This window comes from Xiphophorus hellerii, chromosome 13, assembly GCF_003331165.1.
Source record: "Xiphophorus hellerii strain 12219 chromosome 13, Xiphophorus_hellerii-4.1, whole genome shotgun sequence".
Lineage (NCBI taxonomy): Eukaryota > Metazoa > Chordata > Actinopteri > Cyprinodontiformes > Poeciliidae > Xiphophorus > Xiphophorus hellerii.
The window spans coordinates 12,323,270-12,338,444 of record NC_045684.1 but is presented as its reverse complement, the minus strand read 5'-3'; the positions used below and the strand labels follow the sequence as shown (position 1 = coordinate 12,338,444).

Here is a 15,175-nt window from a genome sequence, read left to right as displayed (position 1 = left end):
GAAAAAAAATATTTGCATCCCCTCACAATGAGCAAATGCACCCTGGTCTATTTTGTATACAGTCACAAACGTCAATTTGAAATTTCAAAAACGTACACATTTAAAGAGCCTCTGTGAAAACGTGTTTATATGTTTTTAACTCTGGTGCAAAAAAAACTGAGTGAAAATTGATTTATTTACTGCATGTTTGTGTCTGTTTGTGTAAGGCTGAGATGGAACGGCACATGAAAACTGTTACATGATTTTATTAGTTGACAACTTCATGAATGCAAGACAATTTGTTGACGGTAATCTTCTGCCACATGTTAATGTTCCCTTGTGCAAGGCACTTAATCTCAAATTACCAATTAATATGCATATGAAAGTATGACTATCTGAGCGTTTTTGACTGTAGCTCTAATGTGAAACATTTTGAGTGGTTGTGCGAGTTTGTTTGCCGTTATTGTCCGTTTACTCTGCTGCAAAGAAATTTCCCCATTATGGGTCAATAAAGGATATTTCTATTCTATTTTCTAAAACTCGCTGTATAAATTCAGTCCATTTACTACTTCTACTTCACTTTAACTTCATGAGTTAAAATGAAGTGGGAATTATACACTACGTTGTGTTGGTCCAGCAGAGTGAATCCCAATAAAATATATTAACATTTGGAACCATAACATGAGATTTAACAAGTGTGAAAATCCTAGGCAGTGCATGAATGATCGAAATTTAAAGTCTTCAAATTCTGCTGAAAACTGTTATAAATGAATGTTTTTTTTTAAACTTATTTTTGTACTGAACTGTGGCTAAAATTATGTAGGCAGAAAAGAGAATAGAATGGTTTTCTTATTTCCTGAAATGCTTGATAAATATACGGCAACAGTAAACCCGTGCCATGATGCTGCCATCACCATGTTTTCACTGCTTGTGCAAACCATCAGCCGTTGTTCAGCCATTGGAGGATTTTCTTGAAAATGGTGGCCTTACTCATCTTGCGCCTGCTCCAGTTCCTTCTTGTAACGTTCGAGTTGCTTGTGAAGATCCTCAAGTTTCTCCTTTCTGATGCTTCTGTCGGCTCCTTCCTTCTGCACAAAATATTCACAGAAACCCAGAGTGAGACAGAGAAGGAGCTCCAGGACAGAGAGGCAGAGAGAACACGTTCCAACACACGGCTACTGCCGACCTCGCAAATATGCCGTACATTCTGTATTATTTTTAACTTTTACAAATAATAAAACAAATAAATAAAGCCTTGCTTGGATTCTTTGCCCTACTTTTTGACAGTCAAAAAAAAAAGTCTTTGGGCGAGAAAGCCTTGCTAGTGTTCCGAGAACCTTAAATAAAAAAGAAAAATGTTCGACTGCGCTGACAGCAGAGCGAGAGAAGAGGCTTGTTCGCCGCCCACCTCACATGCTGCTCAGAGAGAAGCAACCATAAGCTCAGCCTGCCCGTAAAACCTCCGTCTTTATCCTCCTACACAGTCATTACAACGAAGCGCACACAGAGGGAGACAAGAAAAATGAAGCCAGGCTCGCAGATGTTTCCCTTCTTTTGATTATTTAGCTTTTTTTTTTTTTGGTTTATCAGTGGCAGAATACAAAGATTCACTTTCTTCTCATCCCCTAAAGGACAGTTTCTGGGACGCTTCAGCTTCTTGCTGAGGAGAGAGATAATTAACAGAAGATAACATAAGAGGGACGCTCGTTTGAGCAGTTTGTGTAGATTGCATCAGCTGGATTCTCATGTGAATCACACAAATAATAGAAATAAAGACTCCTGCTGGGCTAAACACAGCCTTATATTAAAGGATGATTTTACATCACTTAAGCAGTTGTTAATTAAAAACTAAAAGCAGAAAACTTTCCCTCACACTGAAAACATTTGGTTTGTTCTTCATAGTGTGAGGTTCATTTGAAATGCATTTAAAATCATTTTTATTATGTTACAGATGGCAAAGTTGGGCTTTCCTGGGCTGGCATATTTCAATCCATTTTTACTGTATGTTAGCCAGCATTCTCCAAGCCTCTAGAACAAGTGCCAAACTCAAGGCCCGCGGGCCAAATCTGGACCGCCATGAAGTTTTTTGTGGCATGTAAATACAGCCTTGAAAATGCCTCGTGTATCCTTAAGTGACATTTTATCTAACAAGTAAAAGGAGTTTTGAACAGAGGAGGATTAGGACCGCAAAAAAATAAAATAATTAAATTCATAGGATTCTGATTTTTGTCTTAAAATGATATTTTTCCCTCTGAATTTAGTCTTCTAAGATCAAAAGTCGAAATTCTGAGAAGAAAATGTCAAAATTTTGAGGAAAAAAAAGTCAAAATTGTGCAAAAAATTAATAAATAGAATTCTGAGCAAAAAGTCAAAATTCTGAAAAATGTCAAAATTCTGAGGAAAAAAAGTCAAAATTCTGAGAAAAAAAGTCTAAATTCTTACCCTTTCTTAAAATTTTAACTTTTGATCACAGGAGATTACAGCCAGAGTTTTTTTTTTCAGTAATCTTCCATGGTTTTCAGTATTTGTATCCTGCTAAATTACATCAATGTGAAATGATGGTAAGGACTCATATTATTTAAGGATTCACTGAATGCAGAGGCGGCCATTTACTAACATTTTATTAGCTAGTTATTGGGTTTTATCAATACAGTCTATAACAACCTTACGACCCAAAATAAAATGAGTTCGACTTCCCTGCTCTACAAGAATCAACGCCACATGACTCAATAAAACACTTTTTTTTCTTTTAATCTCAAATTGAGTGTATATATTATTCATCTGAAAGGTTAGCAGACAAAGTCGTGTTTCTCAAACTTTTCAGTGACAGAACCTCAAAGTAACAGAGTTACATTTCCAGCATTTCCCTAAACATGGCAAATAATCCAAAGTGAAGCACCGTTATGCTGTTTTGACCATTTAAAACCATGATTTGTATTTATTAGAGAAAACAGCACTACTATGAAGCATTCTAAATGTTATATTAATGTCTTAAAGTCGTTTATTTTCTTCATAATCAATAAGTACATCCATCCGGTATGTAAAAGTCTCAAAGTTAATTTCTTAAATTACAAAATAACAAAAACATCTGCTGGTTTAAGAGCAAACGTTTTATTGACTTAGACGTTGATTCTGCAGGCTCAGAGTTTCTAGTGTGAGCTCCCTAAAGAGAAAGTCGAAAAAATGCTTTTCTGTGTAATTTTACCGTCAAGTTTATTTTATTTGATTAAATTATTCAGCAGAAAAGGGGAGAAAATATTGCAACATCTTAATTACTCATGAAATATCTAAAAACGCATCTTGTTTTAGCAGGGTGAATGTTGTTGCTTACTTTGACTTTTTATTCAGTGTTTTTAAGCTTGTTTAATATTTTTGCAGATTTTAGTGTAATCCATCACATTTATCTATTCGCACAAAAGTACAAATCATACAGTTTACATCTGCAGCGCCTTTGAATTTAAAATGTTTATGTCTAGAATTGATCAAAGTAAATTATATGCACAATTATAACATGCTGTGGAATGTTTTACTTCTTTAAAATCTGTTACTACAGCTGAAGTGAAGTAAAAACAAGTCAGACACTATCGGTACCGTTTTCTACAGTGAGAAACATTTTTTGTTCTAGTTTTTAGTATATATATATATATATATATATATAAATAAACCACTTTGCAGCTATTTTTTTTATCTCTAAATGAATTTGAATTTGATCATTTCTTGCTAATGTTTTTATTCCTTAAACACAACTCAAATAAAGTGACTGATTATTTAGTTTTGAAGTCTGCTTCTAATCTCGTGGCTCAAACTCTACTTAGCTGAATATTTGCTTTCAGAAGATGCCTAGAAATACTTTTAAAAAATTTGCAAGCTCATTTAAATAGCATTATTCGCTTGGCTTAACAGGCAGGTCCTTTGTTTGCGCTCTTTGCAAACAAACACTGATCAGCGAACTTGGCTGTGGATTACTCAACACACCAGTATCTGATTCAGGGTGAAACTGGGACACAAACAGGGTGAGACGGCAGCCACTCTCAGTTTGACATGATTTAGCTTTTAATGCTACAGTTAATCAGACAAAACATCAGAGCAGAGGAGTCATATTTAAAGAACTACTGCCTCGTTTTGTATTTTAAATTTACTGCTTAAAATGAGAGAAATAGTTCTGGTTGAGCACTGAGCTTAAAACAAAAACAATCCACCTTGAAAAACATCAGGTGAGCTTTGCACCGGCTCGGGTTTCAAGTTGTTTTAATACAAACAAAAGAGCTGTTCATGCATAGGGGCAGAGCAGCACAGAAAACAACCTCTATCCTGTTTTTAATTTCACGCGATACCGGATTTGAAAACCCCGACTTGCTACAGTTGGTTTTAAAGTGGACAGTGTGGTTTATGTCACGATAAACAAGGAGGTTTTTGTACAGCAGGATCCGTCCAGTCTCGCCCGTCAACCCCCAGCTGGTGCCGGGTTCAACTCCATCTCAATTATTGATGGCCCTCGTTGCTCTGAGCCGTCCGCTGCAGGTGCAACGTTGCCAAGAGACGAGACGGGCAAAATAATTCGCCAGGTATCATGCATAATCAAGAGCATGCAATTTCAGTTGCGGAAGACAGAAATGAATCATTTTTGCATGTAAATTTATGCAAGTGGATGTTAATTTAAAGGAGGAAGGGCAAGAGTTCTCATAGTTGTGGCACAATCGATCTCAAAGAAGCCCAGCAGAGGAGCAGTCAGCATGCGTCTTAAATTTCTCATTTTTTGGCCGGCTGAAGGAGAACCCTTGGAGACAAAGTGAGTGAAACAGAAACTGTTTCATGTGCTGTTAAACCAGGACCGGCTGCCAACCGTCTGCTGCTCTAATGAGAGTCATCCTAACACAACGTCAAGCAAAGACACCAACAAAGGTAGTTTACATCGGCGCCGTTTCTAATTGTGCAATTTCATATTTTGAAATTAAATCCGCTTTATGGAAACTCTACAATTTCAAAGAAACTCATTTTTCAATAAAAAGCTCTGGCGCCTGGATTAGGTAGTATTTTTTGACCCAATCGAAATTGACTTATTTTGCAAAACTCCAGCTGAAACACTTTTTTTTTTTTTTTTTTTGCATCGCACGTGATCAGCAACCACAAATCGACGCAAACCAAGAAGAAGAAGACAACAGGAAGTAGTTGGAGGATCATCGCATGCCCTGTTTTTTAAATGACTTATCACATGAACAAACTTAGGTAGCACTTTATTTAAAGTGTGCATGAGACTGACATGACACCGTCACAAACGTCACGTAACACCTGGTGTGAACATAAAGGAGTCTTTATGAATGTTTAGAATGTTGTCATGAATTGTTATTCGGTAAATAATGACACTTTTAATGCAAAGTTGCTTTAAAAGTTGCATTGAAAGTCTATTAAACCAATTAAACATAACCAAACCAAAAACAAGATTGAGCTGTATAATATCCTAATCTTCTTTGCTCAAAAGAATATTCTGCTGCAATGGATTTCCAATAAGTCTCCTTCTATATTTGGGTGGAAGAAGCTTGTTTTGAATATATTCCTCTTGACTTTCTAACATGCCTCGTCCGCTCTAATACTGACAGCTTACATGTCCACCATCCTGTCTCAAGCATTTATAAACTCTTAGACTTGGACTATAAAATCATGAAAATAAGTATGCCCCCTATCTTTCCGTTTGCTTTTTCTCTCCTTTTGACTGCACCATTGTGTTGTGTTGTAGTTATTAAACAAAAATTAATAAATATATCTATAAAGAAAGTCCATTACAAGTGCCAACTTTGCACTAAAGTGTCTGTATTTACCACTTTTAATGCAACTTTCAAAGCAACTTTGCATGAAGGGTCATTATTTACCGAATTACGCTTCTTGACAGCAATCATAGACATTCATAAAGACTCGTTTGTGTTCATAACATGTGATATGTCATGTTTATGACAGTCTTATGCACACTAATTTAAATAAAGTGTAACCCAAACTTATTCAGGAGTGATTTTAATTGCGTTTCTTATTTAGTGGAAACACTGCAATTGCAAAAGAGCCGAGAAGTTTAATCTTTTTCAGCACGGACTTCTATTCCACTTGAGATAAGAACAAGTCATCCATAAAAGGAGATATGAACTTCAAATTTCATCAAAATATTTTGTGATATTGTTGTGATAATGATAAAAGTGATGCTAAAGAACTATTTCTTCTTTTTGCTACTAATAAACTAGCCTAGAAAGAAGAGCACTGGAATCTAAATATGACAATAATTAATTTCAAACTCCTTTTAAAAACTGTGGTGTACAAAAATAATAAAAAAAAGATTTCTTGTGTAATATTCAGAAATTCAAAAAGCAGGACAACCATTTGTTCTACGTAAAATAAAATCCTAAAGTATATAAAGTTTGGAGAAACTTAAAAAGCCTCAATTTGGTTCACGTTTGACTTTTAACATCATGATGAGGGAGACAGTCACATTTCTTTTTTTCCCCAAAATGCAAACGACGTGGTTTGTATGCAGCTATTTTTGTTCTTATCACCAACAAAGCAGCATTTGCATACGTACATAGAAAGACGTGTAATATTTGCAGAATGTTTTCTGGAACAACAAACCTCGACTTTACCTGCAATCTGTCTGGAGTCTCGAAGACGAGGCTGGATTTCCTTTTAAACGAAGCTTCGGTCTCACTGGAGCTGCTGAGGAAGAACAACGAGGATCGTCCTGAAAACTGAGAATCCAAAATGTTTTTGCTTTGCTTTTTGTATTTTCACCAACCCGTCTTTGAAGATGTTGTAAATAGACTGTTTGACTTGAGCCTCTTCTCTTCTAGCAACCTCTGTGTTTTGACTCAGACTTCTTGAAAGCGTCTCCTTCAAAAACAGAGAGAGAACAAAATAAAATATATATATATTTATCACATGATTATCTATTTGCCTACCGAAGAGGATTAGGGCCACTGAAAAAAAAAACAGAACTGACTTTTTTCCTGAGTTATGAGTTTCAATCTCAGAAGATTAAAGTCAGAATTCTGAGAAAAATGTCAGAATTGTTACTTTAATCTGAGAATTAGGAATATTTTTCCTTGGAATTATGACTTTAATCTCAGAATTATTAGTTTAATCTCAGAATTATGACTTTAATATCACAATTATGGCTTTTCCCCTCAGAATTATTAATTTAATCTCATAATTATGACTTTAATCTCATAATTTTGACTTCAATCTCAAAATGATCACATTTCTCCCTCAGAATTATGACTTAACCCTCAGAATTATTAGTTTAATCTCATAATTTTGACTTCAATCTCAAAATGATTACATTTCTCCCTCAGAATTATGACTTTTTTCCTGCAGAATTATGAGTTTTGATCTCAGGAGACATGCCACAATTCTGAGATTAAAGTTGTAACTCTGAGATTAAAGTTATAATTCTGAGATTAAAGTCATAAATCCCTTTTTATTTTCTATTTTTAGTGGCCCTAGTCCTGTCCCGTAGTTTCCTCTTCCTGGTACTCACAGGTTTTTTTGCAATAGTTGGAGGACTATCTTTAGCAGCAAACTTCTCTGGTGGCTTGAAGCTCGCCTTGGGGGCGCTGGGCGCCGTCGCCTTGACAGCGGTTGCTGGAGCAGATGACATCACTGGACTAGAAGCGGCAGATATTGGCGCAGCATGAGGGTTCAGAGCGGGAGATGAAGGAGAGGCAGGGATGGCCTCTGGCTGTGCATCTTTCCGGGCGTCGAGACTTCTGGACCTCTTGCGCTCGTCGAACTGGAGCCGCTGCCTGGCTCTGGTGCGGCCCCTCGCCTGCAGGGTGCCGCCCGGCGTGCTGCTGTTGAACTTGTTGATGAGTTTGTTGATGGGCGCCAGGGAGTTGGTGTCGATGGCTGCGGCGGGCTCGCTCTCAGTCGGCGGTGGAGGCTCTGGGGTTGGCTTTGGGGGTGAATCTGAGCCGGGTTTTCTCCCCACAGAACCGGTAAATCCAGCAGCAGTTCGGTTGAACCCTTTGGGTCCCGCAGATTTTAGCTTAACAGGCTTCAGTCCTGCTTCGTTATACTCCTCGTTATCAGTCCCGTTAATTTTCTTCTCCGTTTCGCTGGGTGTAGCTTTGAGTTGGGGTTCAGATTTTGGCCTCTCCATCCGACGCTCCCTGCCAGCTCTTCCCTCCTCCTCCCCCTGAGTCCCAGCCTGGCCATCCCCTGGAGGTCTCCTCAGGGGGCTCCCAAATATCTCCCCATCCTCATCCTCTGCCGGAGACACTGGGGAGCGGGAAGAGTTTACAAGAGGACTGGAGGAGTTGGGGAAATCTGCCGGTTCTTTGCTATGGTTTGGGATGCTGTTGTACGGAGATGTTGGCCCGGAAGTGGGATTGGGATTAGACAGCTGGACTCCATAAGAGTCACCTTTCTCCCCATCTTTCAGAACGACATACGGCTGCCCAGAGATCCCCTGGACCCTCACAGCCACTCCATATTTGTTGGAAGGAGGCGTGGCGTTGCTGTTTGCTCTGGATTTTTCGAGTGGGACCCCGCCTGTGTCATGGAGGTCTTTGATGAAGCGGATCTGAACGCCGTAATCCAACTGCGCCTTCCGGTCAGTGGAAGGAGTTCCCATTGTCGCTTCCTATTTCTGAGCAACACATGGAGGAAGGCAAAACATTTAAATTAAAAATGCAAATTCGGTGATCCAATGGGACGAACACAGAAGCTGCCATGCAACTGTTACATAAGACTCATTTCACAGGAAGTGCTCAAATCTTCCAATATAACGACTTTAATAACATCTGACATGGAAACAGAGGCAGGTAGAGCAACCAAAGTATGAACTAGAGTAAAAGTAGAACTAGTTAATTAAGCTTATTTTTACTCAAGTTAATGTCATTTGTAGGCATTCAAGAAATTACTCGATTAAAAAAAAAAAAAAGTATTTGGTAAAAAGTACTGAGTGACTGATTAAAAGGTTCCGTCATCAGACAGACCAAAATATAAATTTACATGGAAAATTTGGTATTTTAAATATCAAAGTGCAAATAATTCATAACATAATTACAAAATGACAAAATCAGGCAAAATGACAAATCAATTTATTTTAATATAAAACTCATGAAGCTTTAACATAAGCTGTAGAGTCGGTGTGTCTTTGTCTGGTGAACTTTTAGCTAAAACATGTTTGTTCTTCATTCAGTGAAGTTACTCACAGTGGGTAGAGAATACATTTCACTAAAGTAAAATTATAAAGTGTAGGAAATACACTCATTAAAGTACTTTATTCCAAAATGTTACTCATGTAAATTTAACTGGTTACTAACCAATTCTGCATTTAAAAATCATGAATTCAGTTTAATCTATGAATGTCACTTTAATAAAGATTAAATTGTCTATTTATTGGTCTTTAATGTTACCCATCATGGAAACAATGTTTTTTCTTCAGTTGAACAAAAATATTCTGCTACTTGAATTGATTAAATACACTTATTCTAACTGCAAAAAATACTTATTCCTTTTAAAAAAGTTAAAAAAAAACATATTGAACGTAGCTTTCCTATAGACAATGTGAATAAAATAATTCAAAAGATTAATATATATATATATTCTTTAAAAACAAACTAAAAAAAACACTAAATAGATAGTAACATCAATGACAAACTAGAGAAAAATATGGAAATGTAAGTAATTTTAAAAAACACTTAATTATTTTATGCTAAAAGTTTACAACTACTATAAATATAGTACCACTGACTTAAAAACCTTTTAAAAACTGCTTTGTTGAACAAAAATCACAGAATTTCCTCACTTCTTCCACTAACAAACGTGAGTCAGTGCATTTTTGTTTTTTCAAAATAAAAACATTTCCTATGAAAAGCTTTGCTTTTGTTACATTTTAGGTATAAGTGAAAATAAGATTTGACGTTTAAAATATTGTTTTTAAACAAAAACAGCTCGATTTTAACATTGGATGAAAGTGAACAATTTTAATTTGAACAACTGTTATATGAATATGTTTCATTTTTATAATATCAAAGCCTATATTTCTGGAAAATAAACAATAAATGAGTCTGTTTATTCATTTATTTAAATATATTTTGAAATATTTGTCCACCTTTTCAGAGAACGTGCAGCCTTTTCCTCATATTTTCAGTTTCCTGTTTCTCGTTCCTTTGCAGACTCATTTTGACTCGGCTAAAATGTCCAGCTAATGGTAAATCCTGATAAACTCGTCATCTTGTCTCGCTGCTCCTCAGGTTAAATTCCTTCTCAACTAGAATGTTTTCTATTCATAACATGCCAAATATGCCAATAAGAAGCTCTTTGTGCAGGAAGACTTTACCTGAGGGGTGTGGACGGACATACGGGAAGACAAGACAGGACAGACTTCAAATGAAAACTAAAATATGGCGCGTTTTATTTCAGTTCACAATAGGGAACGTTTTTTTTTTTTTTAGACATTTTGCATTCAAACATCAGAAAATTAAGCAGCTAATAGTGTTTTTGTTGTTTTGGGTTTTTTTTTTACTCTGGGAAACAAAACAACGAGTTACATCAGCAAATAAAGCCTCAGCTCTAAATGTTGGGTGTTTTCCACGAAACTTATCAACTTTCAATGCAGCGAGAAAGGAATATGCTCCCAGTCAGTTTATGAGGTCGTGAAAAGTGCTTTTAGCTTGTGAGAGGAAACGTGTGACGTCTCAGGAGAGGCTTTTATGAAATCTGAGCGAAAAAAAATGAAAACGTCTAGTGTTAAATCAGTTTGTGATTGAATATTAAAAATTTATAGGAGACACTCTGGATTACAAAATGGGGACATGTGGTTTCAAAGGCAGAAAAAATTGTTTTGCTTTATGGGACATGCTATATGGACGATTAAATGGCAATTAAAAGGCAAAAAACTAGGAATTCACAAGGAGTTTCTCTTAGGTAAACCATTTTTGAATGTTGTTTTGTACATCAGAGATAGAGAAATATACCTACCATCTCTATTTTCTAGGAAACTTGATATTTTTCCACTTGTAATTTCACAAAGGAAGAAAGGCGTTGGATGGGTTGCGTTTAAAAAAAAAGAAATAAAACCATTTTCTGTGAAAGGTAATATCAATTATATATTTTTGGAGTGAAATATTACAGCTTTGATTTTTATTATTCCTTAAATGTTAAATACGTTTCTAGACAGCAGGAAGAAACTGGAGCCTCTAATTAATACCCCAAACTCCAGCATCTTGCTGCTGTTTGTGAACATCTCAAACCATTTTATTTATTTTTTTGCATCAAACTTGAATCAGATTTTAAAACAGATACAGTACAGACCAAAAGTTTGGACACACCTTTCTAATTCAATGGGTTTTCTTTATTTTCATGACTATTTATAAGGCAAGAAATCCCACTTATCAACCTGACAGGGCACACCTATGAAGTGAAAACCATTTCAGGTGACGACCTCTTGAAGCTCATCAAGAAAATGCAGAGTGTGTGCAAAGTAGTAATCACAGCAAAAGGTTGCTACTTTGAAGAAACTAGAATATAAGGGGTATTTTCAGTTGTTTTACACTTTTTTGTTTAGTGCATATTTCCACATGTGTTATTCATAGTTTTGATGCCTTCAGTGTGAATCTACAATGTCAATAGTCATGAAAATAAAGGAAACTCATTGAATTAAAAGGTGTGTCCAAACTTTTGGTCTGTACTGTATATCCAGTTTTTCTTTTTGTGCACCAATCCTGATCAATCTACTCCCAGCCAAGTATCTAAAATGACCCAAAAATGTATCTCTAACAAAGAACTTTTCATTATTCTTCCTCTGTTTTCAGGTAACCCCTTAGCCAGCTCTGTCAGTGGTTATATTTGCAGCATACTCTGCACATGGCCACCTAATATTTTGAGAGATGAAAATGAGTCGACTAGTCCTCCTGTGATTGTTCTGGCTCTGTGGAGCATTAAACGCTACGGGGTTATGTCAGGAATGGGCCTCCCCTTCCCAAACTTCAGAGCGGAGCCAATCAGCCGTAGACTGTTTACTCTGAGCCGGACTCAAACTAGCACAGACACTGCATGGTTGTGCACATAGACATACAAGATGTTTTTATTAATATAGTTAAAGCTTGGAAAGGTATTCACACCTCTTCAACATTTTTAGCTGAAATTCAAACTGCAAACCTACAAAGGCTCGGCTGTCCAGAGCATTAAACATAGAAGCAGCCGAGAAAACTTTGACTCTGGCTAAAATCGGGTTTTTTGGGGTTTTTTTGCTCATATGCGACATACATCCTGCTTTTTCTTGGCAGTCTGAACGGCCTACTTCCGATCATTTCACCCCCTAAAAATTCTGACCTGCACTACTTCTGTATGTGGAACTAAATCGGATACATATCGAATTGTTTTCAAAGTGTCTGCAGTCTGAATACTGCATCTTAGCCGGCTTTCATGTAACTGATGCGAGACACTTGTCATAATTCTGCACCCGGAGAAGCCATACACGGTCAATCTGGACGTAAACAACGACTTTAAAATTGTAATTATCAAAGAGGTCTGCATCACTGAAACGCATCACATCACAATCCCACCACTTCTGGCTCTGACTACACATCTAAACAGACTTCTCCAAACAGATGCTGCAGATCAATGCTCCACAACAGGCCATTGCTAATAATTTTCTTCTTGTTGTTTTGATTTTGTGACAATACAGTCAGCTCTAATGGCTACATGAACTTTAAAATCAATACATAAACAGCTCCATCCATTACTACTTCAGTAAAGTGTGGCCTCAACATTATTCTTCTGTGCATGCGGGTCACTTTGGGGATGTAATCCTCAACGTTTTACACTCACTGCTGAAAATGGCTGCAAACAGATCTGCAATTGTATAACTGTATATCTTTGAGAAGCAGAAGTGGAGCCTCCTGCACAACCAACCAGAATGCTGCAAGTGATTTCTGAATGACAAGTTAACAACAAATTATTTGTCTTTTCCAGCAGCCAATGCATACAGTGGTAAAACCCAACTTGTGTTGCTAGGTTTCACTGGGGTTGCTAGGTAACGGTGTAGTGTGACTCGACAATCTGGAGGTTTTAGAAACGGGTCATTTTCCAGACACCAAAAACATTAACTTATTGCCAAAAGACGACTGCGTGGTTTTTCTAACTGCTTGGACTGTTTTTAGAAACAGTAGAAATGAAAATGGAAAAATAAACACATGCAAAATAAAAAATTTTGAATAATAGATCTTCTTTAACAAGGCCCTCTATGATCAAATTACTAATAGTGAAGTCATATTTCCTCATAAAAGGGCACATTTCTCTGGCATGCATAGATCTTGCTCATGTTCCACCGTTCTCCAAGTGTCCTTCGTTTTCTACAAACTCTTTCAGGAATTAAACTGTAACTCTGGTTATAGAATAACACACAGAACCTCCCATTGGCAATCAGGTTAGGTCTACCTGATCAAAGTCAGACTTTGTCTTTACCAAAAACATTCTTAGGATTCCAGACGTTCTCCCCTTCAGCACTGCGCGTGGTTTGCATTTGTATAATAGGGAGAGATTAAGAGTGGAACTGGAAAAGTGGGCCAGAAGCAGCAACTGTAAGGTCCACGCATGAGGAGAACTGTGAACGCCAAGAGAGGAAACCACAAACGAACAAAAGGGAAATCATTTAAATGTCTGTGACAGCTTCAGCGGCTGCTCTCAGGGAAACTCCAGAGAAGTTAATATGTTCCTTAAGTAAATAAACATTTGAACAAAGGCTGGGCTGTTATTCAGCCACCGGTAGCTGTGCACCTCTGGGTGACAACGGCGTTGCGTTTCTCCGACTCGTCACGAGGACGAGCAGAGTCAACAGAGACAGGAATGTCACCAAACTGGCCAATCAGCCGTCATTCGTCCTCACCGTCCAACCGGATCGTCTCATTTTAATGCTCACTCCTCATTAGTTTTTACACTTTCACTACCAACCTTTAGCTTGGATGTGCTGTTAATTTATTTATTTACATTTTTATGATGTTGTCTTTCATTTTTGTGTTGCTTTACCTAAACAAGAGTGCCTCAAATTTCATTGGACTGTGAATAGAAACAAAAAAAGTTGTTTCTATTTTAAACAAAATTCTTGTTCTATATGACTTTATATGTTAGTGACATCATATGTGAAGAAAATTATAGTTTAACAAACATAAGAAGAAATTCAAACATTTTCATATTATGTAGGGAAACATCAGTTTTATTGGTTATTTATTTGAAAAGTATTATGAATAGCAGAAAAAAACAATATTTGTAATTAAAATATAGGTTTGTTTAAATATAAAATGACTAGTGTAAAGTTCAGCTCATGGCTTTTATTAACTAAATTAAAAAGGTAAACAATTTGTGGCATTTTTGATGATTGTAGCTTGCAAGAAAGTTTCATAAAATGAAAGTATTACATGAAAGCACTTAAAAAATATATTTCTAATACACATATGTTGCTTCAGGGCCATGTTGGCTCTGTAATACCACAGAAAAGACTGATGATTTGATAGTCAACATCCTCAAAAAGATGGAGAAAGCTTAAAGCTAAGAAGCTCTCCGTTTACAGAGTTTGTTTTTTAATCCAAACATTTGAAGCAAGAACTTAGTGGAAGGAAAAAGTCTAGTACAAACAACAGGGATAACCGAAGCTTTGAGAGGATTGTGAAGCAAAGCCTTTTCAACACGCTAAGGAAAACGGGTGTGAATTTCAGCTAAAGTCAGTCGCATGGGTTCAATTCCCATACTGGCCAATTGAAATCTGAAGTCTTCAGAAAATCAACACTTTAAAATAAAAAAATGGCTGGAAAATAAACTATTATGCATTAATTTTAGGAAAACATTAGAATATGAGCACTTTTCTCAAATCTTCATTGTGGTAAGATCATGTAAGTTTTTCTTAAATCGATGAAAACTCCACACTATGTATGGTAGGTTAGCTCAGCTGGTCAGAGCGTGGTGCTAATAACGCTGAGATCGTGTGAAACATGAACTACTACTGTCATGTTCTTTATGTGTGAGGTTTCAAAATCAGCTTTATTTGACATGTTATTTGAGGAGTCTTGGCATCAACTTGTTTTATAAAGTATAAATTCAGCAAAGCCATCTACAATGATATTTTAGTGAATTTCATGCTTCCTTCCATTGACCAACTTTATGAAAATGCCAACTTCCTTTTCCAGCAGGAAATGACATCTGCTCGCGCTGCCAAAGG

At 36.7% G+C, this 15,175-nt stretch overlaps 1 protein-coding gene across 3 annotated transcripts in view; it reads right to left on the bottom strand.

Moving 5' to 3' along the window:
- The window catches only part of cgnb (cingulin b), a 33,510-nt gene that overhangs the window by 16,563 nt on the left and 1,772 nt on the right, over positions 1 to 15,175 (bottom strand). For 2 of the 3 annotated variants that reach the window (XM_032581145.1, XM_032581146.1), the window contains exons 2-5: positions 7,493 to 8,602; positions 6,752 to 6,846; positions 6,600 to 6,672; positions 970 to 1,067 (exon numbers count right to left, since the gene is read on the bottom strand). In XM_032581145.1, coding sequence (XP_032437036.1) covers positions 970 to 1,067; positions 6,600 to 6,672; positions 6,752 to 6,846; positions 7,493 to 8,587 — 1,361 coding nt within the window. In that variant the 5' untranslated portion in view covers positions 8,588 to 8,602. The remainder of the gene's footprint in view (positions 1 to 969; positions 1,068 to 6,599; positions 6,673 to 6,751; positions 6,847 to 7,492; positions 8,603 to 15,175) is intronic. The other variant, XM_032581147.1, reaches the window with a different exon arrangement.